The sequence below is a fragment of the Neovison vison genome, chromosome 12 (genome assembly GCF_020171115.1).
Source record: "Neovison vison isolate M4711 chromosome 12, ASM_NN_V1, whole genome shotgun sequence".
Lineage (NCBI taxonomy): Eukaryota > Metazoa > Chordata > Mammalia > Carnivora > Mustelidae > Neogale > Neogale vison.
The window spans coordinates 68,293,080-68,315,403 of NC_058102.1; the positions used below are offsets into that span (position 1 = coordinate 68,293,080).

Sequence of the window (22,324 nt, forward strand, 5' to 3'; positions counted from 1 at the left end):
AAGAGGTTGCTGCCCATGTTCTCCTCAAGGATTTTGATGGATTCCTTTCTCACATTGAGGTCCTTCATCCATTTGGAGTCTATTTTTGTGTGTGGTGTAAGAAAATGGTCCAGTTTCATTCTTCTGCATGTGGCTGTCCAATTTTCCCAACACCATTTGTTGAAGAGACTTTTTTCTATTGGACATTCTTTCCTGCTTTGTCGAAGATTAATTGACCATAGACCAATTAGTTGACCCATAGTTGAGGGTCTATTTCTGGGCTCTCTATTCTGTAACATTGATCTGTGTGTCTGTTTTTGTGCCAGTACCATACTGTCTTGATGATGACAGCTTGAAGAGCTTGAAGTAATAGAGCTTGAAGTCTGGAATTGTGATGCCACCAACTTTGGCTTTCTTTTTCAATCTTCCTCTGGCTATTCGTGGTCTTTTCTGGTTCCATATAAAGTTTTGTATTATTTGTTCTATCTCTTTGAAAAAAATTGATGGTATTTTGATAGGGATTGCATTAAATATTAGGTTGCTTTAGGTAATGTAGACATTTTTCACAATATTTGTTCTTCCAATCCATGAGCATGGAATGTTTTTCAATTTCTTTGTGTCTTCCTCAATTTCTTTCATGAGTACTTTATAGTTTTCTGAGTAGAGATTCTTTGCCTCCTTGGTTAGGTTTATTCCTAGGTATCTTATGGTTTTGGGTGCAATTGTAAATGGGATCAACTCCTTAATTTCTCTTTCTTCTCTCTTCTTGGTGTATAGAAATGCAACTGACTTCTGTGCATTGATTTTATATCCTGACACTTTACTGCATTCTTGTACAAGTTCCAGCAGTTTTGGAGTGGAGTCTTTTGGGTTTTCCACATATAGTATCATATCATCTGCGAAGAGTGATAGTTTGACTTCTTTGCCAATTTGCCAATTTGCCAATTTGGATGCCTTTAATTTCCTTTTGTTGTCTGATTGCTAAGACTAGGACTTCTAGTACTATGTTGAATAGCAGTGGTGATAATGGACATCCCTGCTGTTCCTGACTTTAGGGGAAAAGATCTCAATTTTTCCCCATTGAGAATGATATTCACTGTGGGTTTTTCATAGATGGCTTTGATCAAATTGAGGTATGTACCCTCCATCCCTGCGCTTTGAAGAGTTTTGATCAAGAAAGGGTGCTGTAGTTTGTCAAATGCTTTTTCAGCATCTATTGAGAGTATCATATGGTTCTTGTTCTTTCTTTTATTAATGTAACATATTGATTGACTTGCGGTGTCTCAGACATATTTTTGCCCTCCTTTCTTGCTGATGTATAGCTGTAACTCATACATTTTTTTCTAATATATATTGGAGAATGTGCCTTGCGCTTTATGCACATGTTTATCTAGTTAACTGTTGGTGGTCATTTTCATTCTTTACAGTGCTAGTGTTTTTAAAGAAAATTTGCTACCAAAAGCAATGCTGCTTTAAAACCTTTTGTATGCCATCTGATGAACAAGTTTAAGAGATTCTTCAGGTTAAAGACTTAAATGTAAGACCTGAATATATAAAAAGCTTAGAGGAAAACCCAGTAATTTCTCTGACATCACTGTAGCAACATTTTTTTTCCTAGATATGTCTCCCAAGACAAGAGAAACAAAAGCAAAAATAAACTATTGGGACTACATCAAAATAAAAAGCCTTTACACAACAAAGGAACCCATCAACAAACAAAAAGGCAACCTACTGAATGGTAGAAGATATTTGCAAATGATATATCTGATAAGCAGTTAATATTCAATATATATAAAGAACTTATGCAACTTAACACCAAAAAACTAAATAATCCAGTTAAAAATGGACAGAGGACCTAAATAGACATTTTTCCAAAGAAGACATACAGATGACCTAACATGATTAAGATGTTCAACATTACTCATCATCAGGAAAATGTAAATCAAAACCACAATGAGATACCACCTTACATGTGTCAGATTAGCTAAAAATAAAAAAGATAGGAAATAACAAGTGTTGGTAAGGATGTGAAGAAAAAGATATCCTTGTGTACTGTTGGTGACAATGTGAATTGGTAAAGCCACTGTGGAAAACAATATGGAGTTTCCTTAAGAAATGAAAAATAAAAATACCATATGACCCAATAATTACACTCATGGCCATTTACCCTTAGAAAATGAAAACACTTCAGAAAGGTATTTGCTCCCCTAGTTTTATTGTACTATTATTTACAATAGCCATGATGTGGAAGCAACTTAAGTGTCCATTGAAAGATGACTAGATAAGAAAGATGTAGTGTGTATGCACGTGTGTGTGAGTGTGTGTATGTGTGCACACATGGGAATATTATGCAGCCATAAAAAAGAATGCGATCATGCCATTTGCAACAGCATGGATGGATCTAGAGGATATCATGCCACAGGCATTAAGTCAGACTGAGAAAGATGATACCATATGATTTCACTCATATGTGGAATTAACAAAAGTCAATGAATAAACAAAAAGCAGAATCAGACCTATAAATAGAACAAACTAATGGTTGCCAAAGGATAAGGTAGTGAGGATTGCGCAAATTGGATGAAGAGGGATAGGAGATACAGGTCTCCAGTTATGGAGTGAATAAGTCAAAGGAATAAAAGGACAGTATAGGGAACAGAGTCAATGATAATGTAATAGTGTGGTGTGACAGATGGTAGTTACACTTGGTACCATGACATATGGTACTTCTCCATAGAAGTAGAATCACTGTGTTGTATACTTGAAATGAATGTAACATTGTGTGTCAACTATCCTCAAATAAGAAAAGAGATTATTCAGGATATACATTTAGGTGTAAAAAATCTAGAATGTTTAATTTTTACCAAATAAGGCTACTTGTTTTCTGAAGACCGAGTGACACTCCCTCCAGTACTGTATGAGAGTTCTGAAGCCCCATATCCTCATGATGGCTGACTTTCTCACTTTTCCATTTTTGATAATTGGGTGAATTGACATATTTTCTCTGTTGTGATTTTGTGTGATTGCTCATGAATTCGAGCATATTTTCATAGGCTTATTGGCCATTTCACTTCCTCTTCCATTTTAGATTAAGCTAAATCTTGTATGGACAAGTTAGCTAGGTCTTACCAATTCATGTTTATCTCCTCCTAAAATTAAAAATATTTTTGACTTCAAGTCATGGTGATGCTATAGTTCAAACTTGAGTACAATCTTTTCATTTATTATTTCTTTTTTTTTCTTCTTGGTTGTATTGGTTAAAATTTCCAGTATGATGTTGAATAGATGTAGTATCTTTGTCTTGATTCAGTTTTTAAAGGGAATGATTTTAATATTTCACTATTGAATAGAGTGTTTATTGTCCATTTGTGTTTGTAGATACCCTTTATCAATTGTGGAAGTCCCCTTCTATTCCTAGTTTGCTAATTTTTACCATGAATGGTTATTGACTTTACTTAAACACAGTTTATACATCTATCAAGATTATGTTATTTTTCTTTCATCTTAATCTGCTAATTTTTAAAAAGTTTTCATTTAAATTCCAGTTAGTTAACATGCACTGTGATACTAGTTTCAACATCCATACATCACCCAGTGCTCATCCTTAATCCCCATCATTGATTTCACCTATTCCCCCTTCATCTGCTAATGTTAATAACAAGAATCATAAACAGAGCTTCTACCATAAAAACCTTGCATTCTAAAATAAATTTATCTTGTTGATAATTTTTACATTGCTAGATCCAGTTTGCTGATACTTTGTTTAGGATTTTACATCTATGTTGTCAGTGAGATTGGCCTGTAAATTTCCTTTGTCATACTGTTCCTGTCACATGTTGGTAACAAGGTTAGACTAACTGCATAATAAAATGAGTTGCAAGATCTTCCCCTTTCTTTGCATATGTTTAGATATGTATTCTGTGAATATTTGATGAAATGTATCTGTGAATCTGCCTGGGCCTTTGATTTACTTTGAGGGAAGATTTTAACTACTGATACAATTTTTTTAATGGTTGTAAATTCATTCAGACTTTGTATTTGAGTCAGTTTGCTGTACATTTTTCTAGCCATATGCTTTAGTTTTCAAATTTATTGGCATACATTTGTTCATGTTCTTTCATTATCTTTTAAAATTTCTGCTCTCTGTAGCTTCAGGACCCCCCCATCCCCTTTTTTGAAGATTTAATTATGTATTTTAGTGGGTGAGGGGCTGAGTGAGAGAGAGTCCCAAGCAGACCCCACTCTGAGTGCAGAGCCCAGCTTGGGGCTGGATCCCACCACACTGAGATCATGACCTGAGCCGAAGCCAAGAGTCAGACACTTAACTGACTACACCACCCACGTGCCCTGAGACCTCTTTCTTATTCTTGATACTGTTTACTTGTGTTAACTTTCTTATTTTGACCCTTTAGGTTTCACTGTTTGTGTTGTATACTTCTGTGGGTTTTGGCAAATGTGTAATGTCACGCACGTATCATCTTACCAGCATTGCCCATATTTTATTCATGCTTTTTAATGAATCTATTTTTGGCTTTGGTGAGCTTCTGGGTTTATTTTATTATATTTATTCTCCTGTAACCTTTTATGTTGACACGCTTTTCAGACTTTTAAAAAATTTAATGGTATAATTTCCTTCTAAGGAATTGTGTTCCACAAATTTTGACAAATGCCTTTTATATTATTGTTCAATATTGGATGTTTTAAAATTTCCATTATGATTTCATCCTTCTCCCAGAATTACTTGGAAGTAAATTCTTAAATTTCCAAATGTCTAGACAAAATTTATCCCTTTTTGTTATTGAAGTCTTAATTAATTAACTTGTGGCAACTGATGCCATCAGTTCTCCAAAATTTGTTGAAACTTGCTTTTTGTCTTCTTAAATAACATCAGATTTTGTAAATGTTTTATGTGGACTTGAGGAGAATGCGAACAGGTAAAAGGTTCTTTGTATATGGCTAGTAAGTCAAGCTTTTTGTGTTTGAATCACTTATCTACTTACTAATATTTTTATTTTCTTGATGTATCAATAGCTGAGAGAGGAATTTGTTAACATTTTCCACTATGATGGTAGGTTTGTACATTTTCCCCTGTAGTTCTATGAATTTTTACTTTATGTGTTCTAAGGCTATTTTTGTTAGTTTGGCTTTCTTGCACTTGGGTTTTTTTCTTTTTCTTTCTTCATTTTTTTGGGGGGCATAGTTGACACATTTTTTGGCTACTTTATTTGACGCCTCTAAATTTAAAATTATTTTTTTACTGGGAGCAAAAACTTATCTGTTGAAAAGTATTTTCTCCCACTTCTGATGATAATGTTTCATGTCTTCAGGCTTCTGTGGCTGCTATTGATAAGTTTGCTTTGTGTTGCATAGTGGTGCTTTAAATTATGAAACTCATTGTTTGTTAAACCTTATTATTGCCTCAATATCTGTTAATTTCCTTTTTATATTTTCTGTACTTGGGACTTTGTGCTGAATTTGAGTAATTTCTTTAGACTCACATGTGTCTCCCTTAAATTTATCTTATCTGCAGTTTACCTTCTGACTTTTTAATTTCAGTCATTATAGTTTTTCATACAGGCAATTTGATTTTTAAAGATTATTTATTTATTTATATACTTGTTAGAGAGAGGGAGAGAGAGAGAGAGCGTGAGCATAGGCAGACAGAGTGGCAGGCAGAGGCAGAGGGAGAGGCAGGCTCCCCGCTGAGCAAGGAGCCCGAAGTGGGACTTGTTCCCAGGACTCTGGGATCATGACCTGAGCCGAAGGGAGCTGCCCAACCAACTGAGCCACCCAGGCATCCCTGCAATTTGATTTTTAAAACAATCTTTCTGGTCATTTTTTTGATCAGCTTTTGTTGCTTGCCAATTTTTGTAATTCCATATGGCTATTGTACAGACTGTGTATAATAATGCCAGCATCAGAAGTACTTGGGAATTCTTTATGAATTCTCACATTGCTGATGCCTTAAATATTTGATCATCTTCGATTATGAGCTCATACCTTTTTTTAATAGACTTTAGTTTTAGAGAAAAATTATACACTGAGTGTAACAAATTCCTGTATACTCTCCCCATTTTCTTATTATCAACATCTTGCATTAATGTGGTGCATTTGTTACAATTGATAAGCCAATATTGATACATTACTATAATCTAAAGTCCATAATTTACTTTAGGTTTCATTATTTGTATTGTACAATTCCGTGGGTTTTGTATAAGTCATGTACAGTACCATACAGCATAGTTTCACTGCCCTAAGAATCCTGTGGGCTCCACCTCTTTGTCCTTCCCTTGTGAACCCCGAGTCCTGGCAACTGTTAGTCTTTTTACTGTCTCTATAGTTTTGCCTTCTCCAGAATGTTGTATGCTTTAATGTTTATATAATTTTTGCAGACTGACTTCTTTCATTTTGCAATACACATTTTAGGTTCTTGTATGTCCTTTTGTAACTTGCTAACTCCTTTCTTTTTATCACTGAATAACATCCCATTGTTAGACGTACAATAGTTTACCCATTCACCTGCTGAAGGGTATCTTCATTGCTTCCAGTTTGGGCCCATTATGAATAATGCTGCTATAAATATTCAACTGTTGGTTTTGGACTCTTATGTTTTTTGACTTAGGACATGGGGTTGAAATTGGGCACGTTTTCCTTCTGAGTATTTATGACGACCTTGGCCTATTGCCAGGGGTCACTGCTAGCCTGAGACCATGAAGCTTTCTTCTCCTCTATCTGTCTGAAGGCAGGAGTCTCAGGTTTAGTTCCCTGAATTTGACACTAGATTAGAACAGACTTCATCTTTGAGTTGCCAGTACCGGCATTTAGCTTCAGAAAACCTTATCACGTTGCCTTGAAGCTTAGAGTTCTGATTTGGTTTCAGCTTTCCTGTTTTTTTGGTAGATGGAAGGTGGGGTTTTGGAGTCCTTCTTTGTTTTCTGTGAGCCCAGAAATGTACTTAAGATAGGTTCTTTATCTAGGATGTGGCTGTCTTGTAATAGGAGGGCCATTTGCACTTTTAAGTTTTCCACTCTTTGCAGGGGTCTGTGGAAATGTGTTTACTTAGATATTTACTAATTAAAAAAAGTATTATGAACTTAGATTCTTTGTAACTTTATATGTATAATTCCTCTGAGTACTATGTTTAATCCAGAGAAAATTTCACTTGCTTCTGTGTGGCACTTTGGGTTGCTATATTTTTTGTAACCATATTAAACAATGTTTTTGGCTTGGGACTTTTGAGACCCCTTTATTAGTGGAAATTCTAGTCCCAAATCTTAAGTGAAAATGGTCTTGCCCTATGGGCACTCAGGAGAATTCTTCTCTCTTTTTTTGGCTTTGACCAAGCTAAGGCTAAGCTGGGTAGCCCTTTGTTCTTCTGTGGGCCACATCTTTTTGTGGGCGTCTCCTCTAAGGATTCCTGGGTCTCTAATCAGCACTCTGTCTTGCTTGGGACCTAGGCTTTGTTTCCTTTCCATTGTGTGTGTGTGGGATATATTCACACTCAGTATCCATGTTATCAGATATGGATGGATATCCTCCAGGTCGACCCTGCTTGAATCTAGTGCTTGACTACTGCTTGGAAATTTTGGTGAATCTTGGTGAATCTTGATGTTTCTGGCCTTCGTTTACTTCTCTTTCTTTACTAAAAAAAGGATTTTTTTTTTAACTAAAAAGGAACATTTGAAAGATTTTATCTATCACTCTTAGATGCTATATATATGGAGGGGTTTTCTCTGCAATTCAATTTTATCATATTTGACAGCTCTTAAGTTTTCTTTAAACTCTTAGAAACTTGGGGCACCTGGGTGGCCCAGTTGGTTAAGCATCTGCCTTTGAAAGTTCAGGTGATGATCCCAGGGTCTTGGGATTGAGTCCTGCATTGGGCTCCTTGATCAGTGGGGAGTCTGTTTCTCTTTCTGCCCCCATCCACTGCTCTCTCATTCTCTCTTTCTCTGGCAAAAATAAATAAATAAAATCTTAAAAAGAATAAACTCTTAGAGACTCTTCCTTATTTTGAGCCCATATATTTATCCTTTTAATGTCTGTTTACTGATGCTAGGTTTGAGGCAATGTAGACCATAGCTAAACCACCTCTTTTTGATTGCTGTGTGTCTCTCTAGAGCAAAATCCTTCTTTTGAACATTCTATGTAAAGTGTGATTTTGGTTCCTTGACCACCATGCCTATGTAAGGCTTTGTACACACCTGAACTTCCCACTTCCCTTCCTATCCCCTTTTGATACCTGTAATCAGATCTAATGTTCAAGATATGGCTCTTGCCCTCAAAGAATGAACATGTAGAAAACAATATGCCAGAATGTCTAATGAAATACCGAGCTGTGGTGAGACGAGGGAGGAGTCGGTGTGGGCTGGAGCACGTGGAGAAGGCTTCACTATTCTGAAGGGTCAGGAGGATTTAGTTAGGTAATCTATTCAAGAATAATAAAAAGAGAATTGGAGTTCACGAAGGAGATGTGATTTGTATTTGAAATATCTGGAAATTGGGAGCCTCTGACAATTCTTGGGTTGGGAGGTGAGTATACTATCTTAGAAAATATAGTCTGGCAGATCAAGAGATTAAAGGTGGGGACCAACTAGGGGCCTCTTGTTTAAACGGAGGTGTGAGGTTATGCATGCATGAACTAGGGTGGCAGGCATAGAAATATACACAAATGGGTAGATTGGGAGGCCAGGAGAATGGTACACTTATAATAGCTTAATATAAAGAGAAAAAAGTGAGAAGCTACAAAGTTGCTAACTGGTACATGGCCAAGTAATCTACGGTTTGCAATGAACCAACTGCCATAGATAGTGACAATGTATTGTACACAGGATGAAAGCTGTCACAATGTCAATGGCAACAGCCAGTAGCGGGCAGCAGCATTCTAGCAGGCCAGTATGGATAATAATCCTTTGTTGTTTAGGAAATCTTTACAAAGGCTCTAAACACAGAGTAATTAGCATTGTTTTAAAACAGATCATAATGTTCTAATGTTGTGCCTGCTTAGATATCAGAAGACCAGATAACGTTAATGTGATTTTTAAAAGTATGACTCTTCATCTTAGTAATAAAAATTTTTCTCCTATAAGATAAAGTTTTTGTTTTGTTTTATTTTGTTTCCTCAGTGGTCTGTTCTCTTTACCCTGGGCATAAATGGGAATGGACAATCTATTTACTAAGACTAACAATTTCACCATATGATCCAAAATTATCCTATTACTATAGGATATCTATAGTAATAACTATAATATCCTATTACTATAGTTGATCATATATATGTATATATACATACATATATATGTATGGAGGAGGATGGGATGGATTTGGTCATCTGGTAAGCCCATTGCCTCCCTAGCATCTATGAACCTTACTATCTATTGTATATGATAATATTTTCTTTTATTAAACTTACTTTCCAGTAAGTTTAAAAAACGATACCACCCTTGTTGAAACATTAAAGGCTAGAGTATAACAAGTTGACAATATCTGTGGTATTATTAATTCATCACATTCAATTAGGTGTGGAGGAGTGCCTGGGTGGCTCAGGGGGTTAAAACCTCTGCCTTCAGCTCAGGTCACGATCCCAGGGTCCTGGGATCGAGCCCCGCCTCGGGTTTTCTGCTCTGCGGGGAGCCTGCTTCCTCCTCTCTCTCTGCCTGCCTCTCTGCCTGCTTGTGATCTCTGTCTGTCAAATAAATAAATAAAATCTTTAAAAAAAACAAAAATAAGTGTTGAATTCTAACTATAGGAAGGAAGGATTAACTCAGAGAATCATATCTGAACAGGCTAAGTCAGGATTGCCCTTCATGTTCATCCACGTCTTCAGTTAGGGCTGAGAAGCAGGTCACTTGGGCATCATGGCACTCTTAAGAGAAGTTCCCGCTCATGTTATTTATTTTGGTTGTTAATTTTTCTTCACAACAATGGTGCTTCTGTATCGGTAGGTCTCTATCTCTATATTTATTTACCCACCTGTATTTGCCTGCTTCTTTTTAAAAAGCTTACTGAATGTGTTATTGATCTAGAGTCTAATGTTTGAGCTGTCTATCTAGTTTTTAGCTCAGGGATCATTTTTTAAAATTTATTTATTTATTTATTTCATTTTCAGCGTTTCTGTTTTGTTCTTTTTCACACACATGCATTCTAGATTCATATCTGCCTTCTCAGCTTCACTTCGTTGTTGTTGTTGGTGGTGTTTTCATGGATTTGCAATGTAAGGAACAGAATTAACTGAAAAATGTTCCTGGGGGCCTCACTCTGGGTTGTGCAGACAGTAAGCTGGCTGGACTGTTTGTGGGGGTCAGCGTGGGGAGTGTGGGAGGGAGTGTCTTCTCTGAGAGGCTGTACACCAGGTTGGCTTCTGATGTGATCTGTGGCTTCCACTCGGCAGCAGGAGCTGTCCAATTTCTATGGGCTCCCCAGGTGTGTCCTTGATAAATTCCTGTAAACGATGGGCACCTGAATCCACAGCCTGGTGCCCAACTTGTTGGTATGTTGTTCTTGCACTTGCCCCATCAGAAGTGACCACAAGGTGGAGATAGGAGCAGTTACTCAGAAATCTAGACCCATCCCGGTGTTTGGCAGAGAACCAGCACCTACTGTGGAAGTACAGAAGGATGGGGGACACTTGCCTTCTTTTGCTGGTGCTTGGCTTGTAGTTTCTGCTTTTCCTGATGAACCTATCCTTGATCTATGCTAAGTGGTGCTGTGGAGTCAGCCTGAGTGTGTGGCAACCACAGAGGGAGCCACGTGGTGGGAGATACGTCATTCCTCACTTTATCTCTGTGATTATTTTAAACAAACTTATAAGTCCTTGAAGATTTCTTGACTGTTTGCATTTCACTGGGAATGATATACTCTCATTATTGAGGTTTCTTGTCTTAGCATTAACTTTCCTTATAGGCATTTGGATTTTCCTGCAGATTTACCTTGATGAGAGAATGAATTTAATCCCTTCCTTTCTTCTCTCCCTCCATTTCTTTGCTTCCCTCCCCTCTGTTGCTTTTTCTCTATTTCTCTCAAGATGCACCTTCCTTGTCTCATTATTTTTGTTCCCTCAATATGCTATTATTCTTTTAAAAATGTTTTACTTTTTTTTTTTTTAATTTTTGAGAGAGAGAGAGTGCAAGAGCAGGGAGGAAGGGGCAGAGAGAGAGAATCTTAAGCAGGTTCCATGCCTAGCATGGAACCTGACATGGGCTCCATCCCATGGCTCTGACATCATGACCTGAGCCAAAATCAAGAGTATTGCGCTTATGACTGAGTCCCCCAGGTGCCCCATGCTATTATTCTTCAAAAGCAAAAACTGGTTTCCACTCTTTTCCCACCACTTCTGATCTTTTTCCTTTGATAATGCAAGCAAGCAAGAAGGCAGATCCTCTAGAAGGATATCTGCAAAGAAAACTGCTTTTCTGAGTGTTAGGACTTTGATTCTGCACAGCATGGAAAATTTTGTTTCTTTAGCAAAACTTAAGATTGACTAACTCTCGGGGCACCTGGGTGGCTCAGTGGGTTAAGCCGCTGCCTTTGGCTCAGGTCGTGATCTCAGGGTCCTGGGATCGAGTCCCGCATCGGGCTCCCTGCTCGGCAGGGAGCCTGCTTCCCTCTCTCTCTCTCTCTGCCTGCCTCTCTGTCTACTGTGATCTCTGTCTGTCAAATAAATAAATAAAATCTTTAAAAAAAAAAAAAAGATTGACTAACTCTCGACAAAGGCAACTGGTAGAATGACTAAGCTTCATGGCTTGGTTTAGATGGAATCCATGTGCTTTAGGCAGAACCTTCCTACATGACCTGATCAATGAGGAACACTGTGGTCATTGCATGAAGAATTTTTATCCATTAATTTTGGAGCATGCTTTCCTGAATTTTCCTTTTCTGAAATTTATTTTCTTATCTCCACTTAATTTTTTTTTTGCCCCAGACTTCATTGTATATTTATTTCATATGTTTATATAATGTCAAATATACCTGTCCTTGGCCTCCGAATGAATGCTGCAGGGGGTGATTGCTACAGATGAGTGCCACAAAAATAAGTCCTTTCACAAGACATACTTCTAAAAACTAATTTTTGGTGTTGAGCCAAATTATACTTTTACACATCCTCATTCTATTTGGTTGTCATGCAAATTCTTAAATGTAATGCTTGTATCTCCTGAATTTGTTTCTTTAAATTACTAACACTATAATAATCTTTTCCCTTCTTGTCCTTTGGGCTTCCATTTAAAATTAATGCTGTTTTATTATATACTTAATATTTCTCTTCTTGTTTTCAAGAACAGTTACTGTCTCACTAATTTTTTTTTCTTCACTTTGCCAATTGTACTCAACCTAATGTAAATTGTTAGTGAGGATTCTAAGTTCCTATCATGGTTTCTTTTCCTCAGCAGGTGGCTTAAAAGAAAATTCTAGAAGTTGATTCAGTTGTATCAGAGTGTGCAGATATTGTTAGACCAGGCGTCAACGTTTCTGTAGTGATTGCTTGCTAAAGAGGGAGTCTGAAAGAAGGTGCTGATGGCTTTCTCTTCTATTCTGTATGGACCACCCCCTTCTCACAGCTGTCTCAGAGAGTGTTGTGATATGATTGTGAGTGGGGAAGCTTCTTTCGCCTAACATGTTGGGTAGCGGACATAGTCTCTAAGGGCTCTATTATATTGCTGTTTTCATTTCCTGTACGGTGCTTTGTTATTCTGTGTCACCCTGCTGACTAGAGGCTTGCCTATCCTTTCTAAGTTTTATATAATACTGGTGAGGATTACATAAAAAGTATTATATGTTATAGTCTATAAATAAAGTATTATAAAAAGTATTAGACATTGCTGTACTATAATGGGTTCCCGTTGCATTTTTATGAAAACGATGAGTTTACATTGAACATACCCATCATCAATATATTCCTGTTTTTCTAATATCCCTCTAATACAATCTAGTGACACATACCCTTTTTTGGTACCTTATTTATCAGCGATATAGATGGCTGAGGAGATTTGGATGTTTTCTAGGACATCCGATTAAACATCATCAAATACTAATTAAAATGATGTCAAGTGAGTCAGAAAATACCAATATTGTATTTGTTTTGGGACAAAGGGAAAGGAAGATAGGTTTAGGGTCAGGTTAAGAATATGTTTTTACTCTCTAGAAGGGAAACTATTTGGGCTTGAACTGAAAGAAGTGTGAGGGAAGTTAATCGCTGGTAATGGTGAACAGCACCTCTTCTGCACAGTGTGGATCTTGGGCCAAGTCTTCAAGCAGCCTTAGATGCCATCTGGGAAGCAGAAACTGTCAGCCATGACCCCATAGTTGTCCAAATTACCTTTACGTGCAAGGTCAGGTAAGTAGACTTAGGGTGATTTTAGGAGTCTGCAACCCTCTAGGTATCTTCCTACATGACAGGGATGTGATGTTAGTCTTAGATGGAAGAGAGAAAAAACATCTATCATTCCACAGTGAGGTTATCATTCAGTTGTCTGAAGGAGGTGACATTTGTTATGAAGAGCTGCAACTAAATTATAATCTGATTAGGGAATCAAATATAAAAGACTGATTATTGGATTTTCTTTCATGTTTTGGAAGAAGGTGGGAAGGAGAAGGGAAGGGATTTGACATCCGAAGTTGGGAGAATGGTAGTTAGTAAGTGATGCCACTAAGTGAGTTAAATAATGGTTATAGGAAGAAAAGGCAAGGGACAGAGATGGAGAGCAGAATGCCTGGCAGACTTGCTGACTTGACTACATCGCTGAGGAAGGACATCTTTTAACTTCACTGGGGTGGGGACAAAGAGAAGACATGCACTGAGCTATTTTAATCATGCAGCTGTGGATGCAGGCAGTTCTACATCCTGGGATTTAGAAAGTCCTTTTTTTTTTTTTTTTTTTTTCTTTTTCTTTTTTTAATAAGCATGATGGCCCTGGTTGAAATTAAGGAACCAGATTCCCATTAATTGGTGCCAATATTTAGTTTGCCATATAGCTCATACAGTATCACTTCCCTATATGATTTTTGCTATTGCTATAAATGTTTGCTTGACTGACTCAAAGTAAATTTGGGGTAGTTATATTTCGAACCAGTATTTGTTTAGGTATTCACTCTTTGAATCTCTGCCTAGAACTCTGCTACCCATCCAATTTCTAGACTCTTCTAGAAATATCTAGACCCTTCTAGACCATTCTTGCTATATGGTTTCTGAACCTACTGGTTTATGTAATGTAACAGTAGATGCTATGCAATTAAAAATCTAGCTGCCTCTATGAAATCATTGAACTAAGTGGTTTCCCATATTCCATTAGAAGAAATAAGTTCAAATTCTTCCAGATGACAGGAAATAATTATAATAAAGTGCAAATACTTTTGGAGTGCCATATTTATTCTTCATCACAGTTGTCAAAAGGATAATTCAGTTGTACCCTACTGCATGCATGGCACCATTCTCAGTGTTATGCATTTTTTTAAAAAGATTTATTTATTTATTTATTTGACAGACAGAGATCACAAGTAGGCAGAGAGGCAGGAAGGGGGGGGGGATGCAGGCTCCTCACTGAGCAGAGAGCCTGATGTGGGGCTCAATCCCAGAACCCTGGGATCATGACCTGAGCCCAAGGTTGAGGCCTTAACCCACTGAGCCACCCAGGTGCCCGAGTGTTATGCATTATTTTCTGAGTCTACTCAACTCTGGAATTCTGCATAAGTTGTACTTCCGCATTTTGTTCCTTACTAATATTTTGACATTAAAATGAAGGCAGGGCTTTGTAGATTTTGCCACTGACCTAAGATCAAATTTACATAGAATATAAAAAATATAGTCAATTTCTGCTATTTCTGGAGGAAAGCTTTTGGAGGAAAGATTCAAAGAGTGAATACCTAAACAAATACTTAAAGCATTTTGTCATCAAAATAAGAAAATGAAACCTAACTCTAATTGCATAGTTTACATTTTTCTTAAATTCCCCTGATCTGCTTTGGAATCATCCAGATGTTCTGTGGGTTAATATTTTTGTTCCATTTAATTACATTGAATTATTTTCTGAAATTGAATGGGGCGGCTTATTGAATTCTCCAGTGCTGCCTCCTTTTGTTGACTGCTGGCAATATTAAATTAAAATAATTATTCTTCATAATTCCCATACTTATGGAATTTAGCATTGTCTGTATCTTCCCCTGGGCTGACCTAGAGAGCCTAGCTTTTTGCAATGTAGTACATTTTGCCCGAGATGACTTTTCTTAAAGCAAGACAGTTGCTTTTTCTTCAGGTCATTGTTTGAAAAATGGACTTAAATCTATCTGCCAAAGCTTTGCCCGTGTTTTCAACTGATTTTTTTTAAAGGTGACATATATCAAGAAACATCTCCTTTCCATTGTAGGAGCTTTATCAATCTTTAGACTTGGTCATATCTTAATCCTGGTTTGTAGTACAAACTTGGTTTTCTTTAATATTTCTTTTCTTCCAGAAAAAAAAAATGAGCATGGCCTTTTAAAATTTCAACAGCCACCTTTGTGATCAGAAAAAGGAAATTTCATTATATTTTTAGCTTTTGCAATTTCTACTTCTCATCAATAATTTTTGTCATCACATAGAAACCCTGTTTGTCTCATTCTCCAACCCGCTGTCTTTTTCCATCTAAATAGTTTCCATTTGTATCAGCACTTGGGCTCCTTCCTGTACTGCACTGGCTTCTCTTAGATATGTAGTTTACACTTTCTTCTACAACTTTCTAGGATTCACTTAGTGTTTGTTGACTCTCTGCATTCCCTTTTCTCTTTTATTTACCTGCCGTGGAGGTTGGACAGTTTTCACTTCCCTCCTAGCATTTGCTAGGATGGATAGATGACACAACCCTGGACTCCCATAGTAACATTAGGAATGTTTTCAGCATTCATGGTCTTTACTTTTCACAGTTCCATTTCTGTTGAGTGAAAGAGACAAGGTGGTCAGAAAGATTGAGTAATTTTGAAGACTATCAATGGCATGATAAAACAAAGAGAGTGGGGCTTAAGAAAATGATAGCAAACTACAGAATCAGATGCTAAGGGAAGTTTTGGTGATTATGAGTCATTGACACGTAAATCAATTTTAATACACTGTGGTACAGAGTATTCTTTTGAGAAATCTAGTGGGGCCATAAGCTGAGATGCATGACTCCTTCCAAGGATGGGCAATATCACTGAAAAATGCTTGGTTAACCTCAACTTCGCCATATTTTTAAAGAGGAGAAAGAATCAGTAGACAGCAGAAACTCCTCATGCATAGGAAATAGAGATGAAGCCAGGAGAGGAGGCAGAGGAGGTGGAATTTGGAAAATCCATAAATCAAAAGTTTTTTGTTTTTGTTTTTTTTTCCCTGTGAAACACAGCAGGGTGATAAGTTTGTGGATGGTACTTGAATTTGCAGGTGGAAAAGAGGAAATGTTCATATGCTCTGTAAATTGGTAGGGGAGGTTATTTGCTAAGGTTGCATTGGGATTGGAGGCTTCTATCTTTGGTCCAGTATTGGCCTGGAACAGAAGCAAAGACCAATACAAAGCTTGCTAAGGAGTAGTGATGGGTCAGTACTGGTCAGCCCACTCTCCTACTTGGAGAGTCCTTGAATTCTTTACTCAGAATTCTTTGACTAGCATGGGCAGTTTTTTTCTTTTTCTTGGTTTGATTTAACTTTGTGATTTGTCAAAGAAACAGCTTGGGACAACTGAAATTACGTTGATTGGATTTGTATGTTTTTTTTACTTTTCCCTGAGGTTAGATTGGGGTCCTCTTTAACTGTGAGAACCCAATACCATCAATATAGTCAGGAGTTCAGTGTGTTTTTGACTCAAGTTGGACTTAACATTCATTCCCGTGCTATTTTGTACATATTTTAAATCAGGAAAGCAATCAGGTCCCACTCTGCTTCGTGCTCTCTCTTGCAACATGCTCTGACTCTTCTTACCATTTTCTATACACTGTTATATGTGCTCTTTCTGCAGGACCTTTGGCTAAAGTGACTTCTTTACCTAACAAGTGCCCCCATCCCTTCTCCTGTCTCTCATACTTAAATAAATAAATGGTTTTCATCTTTCAAGACATTGGCTTCTACTTGACCTCTTCATAAAGCTTCTAAAGCTAGAGCTATTCTCCCTTTCTCTCTCTGAATAGTAATTCTGCTCAGTTCAAATCTTTATTTTCTTAGGCTGTAATTTTCTTGTGGAAATGACCACATATCCTATTTGTTTCTTTCTTTTTTTAAAAAAATATATTTTATTTATTTGACAGACAGATCATAAGTAGGCAGAGAGAGGAGGAAACAGGCTCCCCGCTGAGCAGAGAGCCCGATGTGGGGCTTGATCCCAGGACCCTGGGACCATGAGCTGAGCCGAAGGCAGAGGCTTTAACCCACCAAGCCACCCAGGCGCCCCTATACTATTTCTTTTAGATCCACTCACCTTTGTGTAGTACCAGGCATGTATTAAGTCTTAATAAATGCTCATGCATTAAATCATTTCCAATGTGTTTTATTTTTATTTAGTAATTATAAGAGTTGATATTTAAAATATGTCACTCTCTATATTTGTTTTTTATTGTACTGCTACAGATAATGGTTGTTACAGTGAAATATTGTTGGTATTTCAGGACCTCTTAATAAGCTTTATCAATTTAGTAATTTAAAATTTTAATTTAAATTTTATTTTCCTCTCTTCATTTTCATGGTTCTGTACATGCTTTGCTGGTCCCAAGTCATGACTCTTAAGGATGTCATGGTAACCTGGTGGAGAATTCTTGGGTTAAACTGTTCTTACAATCCATCCCTGAAATGTTTTTTTCAGCTGTTATGATATGATTCTTCACCTTTTTTCCCCCTATAGTTTAACCCTGATGATAAAATTCTTATTTTTTCTTCTTCTTTTTTTTTTTTAAGATTTTATTCATTTATTTGACAGAGATCATATGTAGGCAGAGAGGCAGGCAGAGAGAGAGAGAGAGAGGAGGAGGCAGGTTGCCCACTGAGCAGAGAGCCCAATACACGGCTCAATCCCAGGACCCAGAGATCATGACCTGAGCCCAAGGCAGAGGCTAAACCCACTGAGCCACCCAGGTGCCCCCAAATTACTTATTTTATCCCCTGGACGTTTACTGTTCCTTTTCCTGTAAGCTCTATAAAGCAATGATATATGTGGTATATTTAGCATAGGGAAATACACTGCTAATATTATGTGTAATAACTTTTCCTTTTTTACTTGACTCATTAATTATTAGTAATACCATCTATCTTGTAATTTGGTTGTTATTGGGAAATGGTAATCTGCCTGACTCCCTCAAGCCAAGTAACTTTTTATGGGATTAAAAAAGTACAAAGGAAACATTTAGGGCTACCTGGGTGGCTCAGTAGGTTGAGCCTCTGCCTCTGGCTTAGGTCATGATCTCTGGGTTCTGAAATAGAGCCTCAAATTGGACTCTCTGCTCAGCAGGGAGTCTGCTTCCCCCCACTCCCCCCACTCTCTCTGACTACTTGTGATCTCTATCTGTCAAATAGATAAATAAAATCTTAAAAAAAGGAAGGAAACATTTAAGTTGAATCACAAATTACAAAGTAATTATCAAACATCTATTATTTACTACAAAATAAATTTTTTATAAAGCTATGCATGGGATAAAAATATATACTTGTGTTTACTTTAGGACTCAAGCATTTTAAGTCCAGTGCAGGATGGAACACGGAAACCTCAGATTGACAGCAATAAGAGCAATAACTACTGGATTGTGAAGGAGGTCAGTCCATGTCAAATATTTTCATATGGGGTTGTATTTGTGTGGCAAGTGACATTTGTTTGTGTATTACATTTAATGTTATAGACCTTATATTTAATGATTTTCTTCTTTTTAAAGATTTTGATTAGACTAAGTAAACTCTGTGTCCAGAATAAAAAGTGTCGGAATCAGCATCAACGATTACTGAAAAATATGGGAGCTCATTCGGTGGTGTTGGATCTTCTGAAGATACCCTATGAAAAGGTTAGTTACTTCTTTTGAAAAAAAAAAAAAACTATTTTGATATGATCTCAGATGCATAACCAATGTATAAGAATTTTTTCCCTGAACTACGTGGAAGTGAGTCACCAAGGTGATCAGCCCTGAGCCCTTTAGTGTGTGGTTCCCACAAAAAGGACGCCCTTTTTTCTGCACAACCACGTGTCAAGCTTCCAGATCAGGAAAGAGCATGACACTTGACAGCCACTTCATCCTCAGGCGCTGGTCACATTTCTCTCATCATCTCAACTGTGTCCTTTTTGACAAAATGGCTCACTTCAGAAACAGCTGCTGTTTCGTTGTCATGTCTGTTCATCTCTTCTTGCTGGGACTCTAAGGAAACTGACACTTTGGAAGACTGTTGCTTCATTTGGGCCAGTGAATGTTGCCTTATGATTAGACTCATTTATGCATCTTTGGCAGGAACATAACAGAAGTGAGGATCAGTTCTTCCCACCACTCCCCCCTATAGGAGGCACCCGATTTTGATTTTGGTCCCATTCCTGATGGTGTTTACTTTGATCACTTGGTTAAGGTGGTGTCTGCCAGGATTCTCCACGGTGAAGGACTCATTTTCCCTTGGTAATTAATGAGTATTTTGTGGAGGGCTTCTTTGAAACTGAGTAAATATCCCCTTCGTCATCAAACTTTCAATCTATTTATTCACTTATTATTTTAATCTGTGTAAATTATGGGTGCTCATTTTATTCCCTAGGTTATGCTAGGCATCTCTGATTAGCGCTTTGATTCTCAGATGCTCCCCTTTGAGCTAGCTTTTCTGTCCTCTAACATGTGCATCATTCTTGAGTAGTTCCTTGTTTTTCACACATGAAGATGTTCCAGGATCACCTTAAATTTCTTTCTTTCTTTTTTTGTCTTTTTGGTTCCAACCCTGGAACCAGCCATTTCTTTAAGTGGTTCCAGTTCTGTTTTGGGGGAGAATGATGTGTAGAAGCAAAGTTCTGAGAGCTAAGTGTATGTATTGCTTTTGGGGTTTTATCCTTCTAGGCCCCCTAAATAGACAAAGCCAGAGACCATATGTATGTGTTGAAATAGTTACTCATTTGTTAATACTGTAAAAAGTTCATCTTCCTAATCTTCCATCACTGCAGTGGGCCCTTCTCCACAGGGACACCCTCTGCCCTTCACTCAGACTCTGACAGCCCCAGGGTGGGTGCCCTCCTTATCTCCCAGGTGCTACCTGCCCTGCCAGGCCTCTCCTGGTGCTGATGTTCTCCCCACCTGGACTTACACTACTCCAATGGGGTTGCTCCCCAATTCAGCTTACTTTTTAACACGTAAATTCAGTTCTACCCTTCCTTAGGTCGCATAATTCATTCTATGGCACAGAATACAATAAAAGAATTATTGAAAGATTACAAAATGTATTAAATCCTCAGCATTTATTATCCACATTATTTCATCTTTGATATTGTAAATGGGCATTGGACACGTGATCGAGTCCCTTCTAATAATAAACCTTGGTGCTCAGTATTTTACTACTACATTATGTTTATAGATTTGCTCAGTTTTAATAACTGGGTGGTGCAGAAACAAACAAACAAAGAATAAGAGGAGAGAGCACCTGTGTGGCTTAGTGGGTTAACTCTCTGTTTTCGGCTTGGTTCATGATCTTGGGGTCTTGGGATTGAGTCCCGCATCTGGCTCTCTGCTCAGCGGGGGGCCTGCTTCCTCCTCACTCTCTGCCTGCCTCTCTGCCTACTTGTGATCTCTGTCTGTCAAATAAGTAAATAAAATCTAAAAAAAAAAATAATAATAAGAGGAGAGTTTCAAAGAAATGTCAAATACAGTGGCACTGTCCTATGTTTTGTCTTGGCCAGTTTTTCAGTGGGAATTGGGTATTCCTGTGGCTGAAGTCTCTTTGATGTCTTTGAACCATCCCTGCATTTCACAAATAAAGGAAAGGGTTAGTAGATTTTGAATTAAAATTTCCTATTTTTAGGTCAGGAATGAAATTTTTGGTCTCATTTACTCATCTAATTAAATCATCCCTATTTTATATATGAGGAAATGAGTCTATTAATGATCTTGGGCTGTTTGTTTAGTTATAGATGGCATAAACTATAGACTCTTAGAAAAAAACAGAAAACATTAAGTTATTTATTAAAACTACCACTCAAAACATGAGTCCATTTTGTATCTCTGACACTGACTACATGACAAATTGGATAATCAACTACCCAGAAAAAATTTAGATGGTTTCAGTAATATTGTTGAAAGGCTACTATTAAGGAGAGAAGTTTGCATTCTTTTTGAATTTTGAGACTTGGAATTTCTTGTTGAGATTCCTATAAGTGAAAGATAGTGTTACGGAATTTTGGAAAATGACAGTGAATAAGGAAAGCAACTTATGAGTACCTGTGTTCAGAAAGAGGGGGCCCCCAAAAGTTCGAGGAATAGAGGAGATCAGAAAGCAAAGAGGAAAGGTAAAACAAAGAGGTGGAAATAGATGAGATAAATAGCAAAAGGATGGGTATTAAGGACGGCAAGTGTTGTGAGGAGCACCAGGTGTTATACACAACTAATGAATTGTTGAACACTTCATCAAAAACTAATGATGTAGTATATGTTGGCTAATTGAATATAATAAAAAATAAGAATAGCAAAGGGTGAAGGTGGGAGGAGGGGAGGCTTGAGATGAGGTCAGAAATACATATATATATATGCATATATAGATAGAGAGAAATTTACAGAAGGGGGAATAGAGGAAAAGTGAGTGGAGAGAAGAAAGAGACTAGGGACAAGACAAGAGTATGAGGGATGATGGATTCTGGGAAAAGCAGCAGGAAGGGAAGAGTGTGAGAAGGAGGATCTAGAAGGTAGGGAAAGAGGAAAAAACAAGAAACAGGAAGATTCAGTACTGGGAAAGAGAGCAAGTCCCAGAGAAGGGAGGGATGAGAGGGATGGGTTGAAGCAGAAAAGGGAGGGAACAGAGACATTGAGGGGACAGAGAGAGAGAGAGAGAGAAAGGCAGGACAGATGAACTATGGGCACTAAGACTGGACACAAGGGTGGGGAGGAAGATGCAGCCGTGGGCAGATGGGAGAATGTAGTGGGCAAGCAGAGAGGTTGGGAAGAAAGAGAGAGACTGAAACGAAGAGGCGTTGAGATAGTGGAGCAGAACATGTAACTGAAGGAAAAATAAAGAGAAAGTGAGAAACATCTAGAAGATGGTGGGGGGTTGATGGTAAGAGCGGGGATTATGGGGGCGCAGGGGAGGTGTAGAAACAGAAAGGGCACATTGGAGGAGCATAACACAGTAGCAGAGAGGGAAAGAGTCCATGTGGGAAAGAAAATTCTTTTTTATAATACTTGGTATTATGGTTTATTTGTT

The 22,324-nt window shown here is 37.7% G+C and overlaps 1 protein-coding gene across 1 annotated transcript in view; it reads left to right on the forward strand.

Moving 5' to 3' along the window:
- Positions 1–22,324, forward strand: part of ITPR2 (inositol 1,4,5-trisphosphate receptor type 2) — a 498,632-nt gene that overhangs the window by 204,418 nt on the left and 271,890 nt on the right. Inside the window, exons 27-28 of the mRNA XM_044226478.1 lie at positions 18,622–18,711; positions 18,829–18,954. Coding sequence (XP_044082413.1) covers positions 18,622–18,711; positions 18,829–18,954 — 216 coding nt within the window. The remainder of the gene's footprint in view (positions 1–18,621; positions 18,712–18,828; positions 18,955–22,324) is intronic.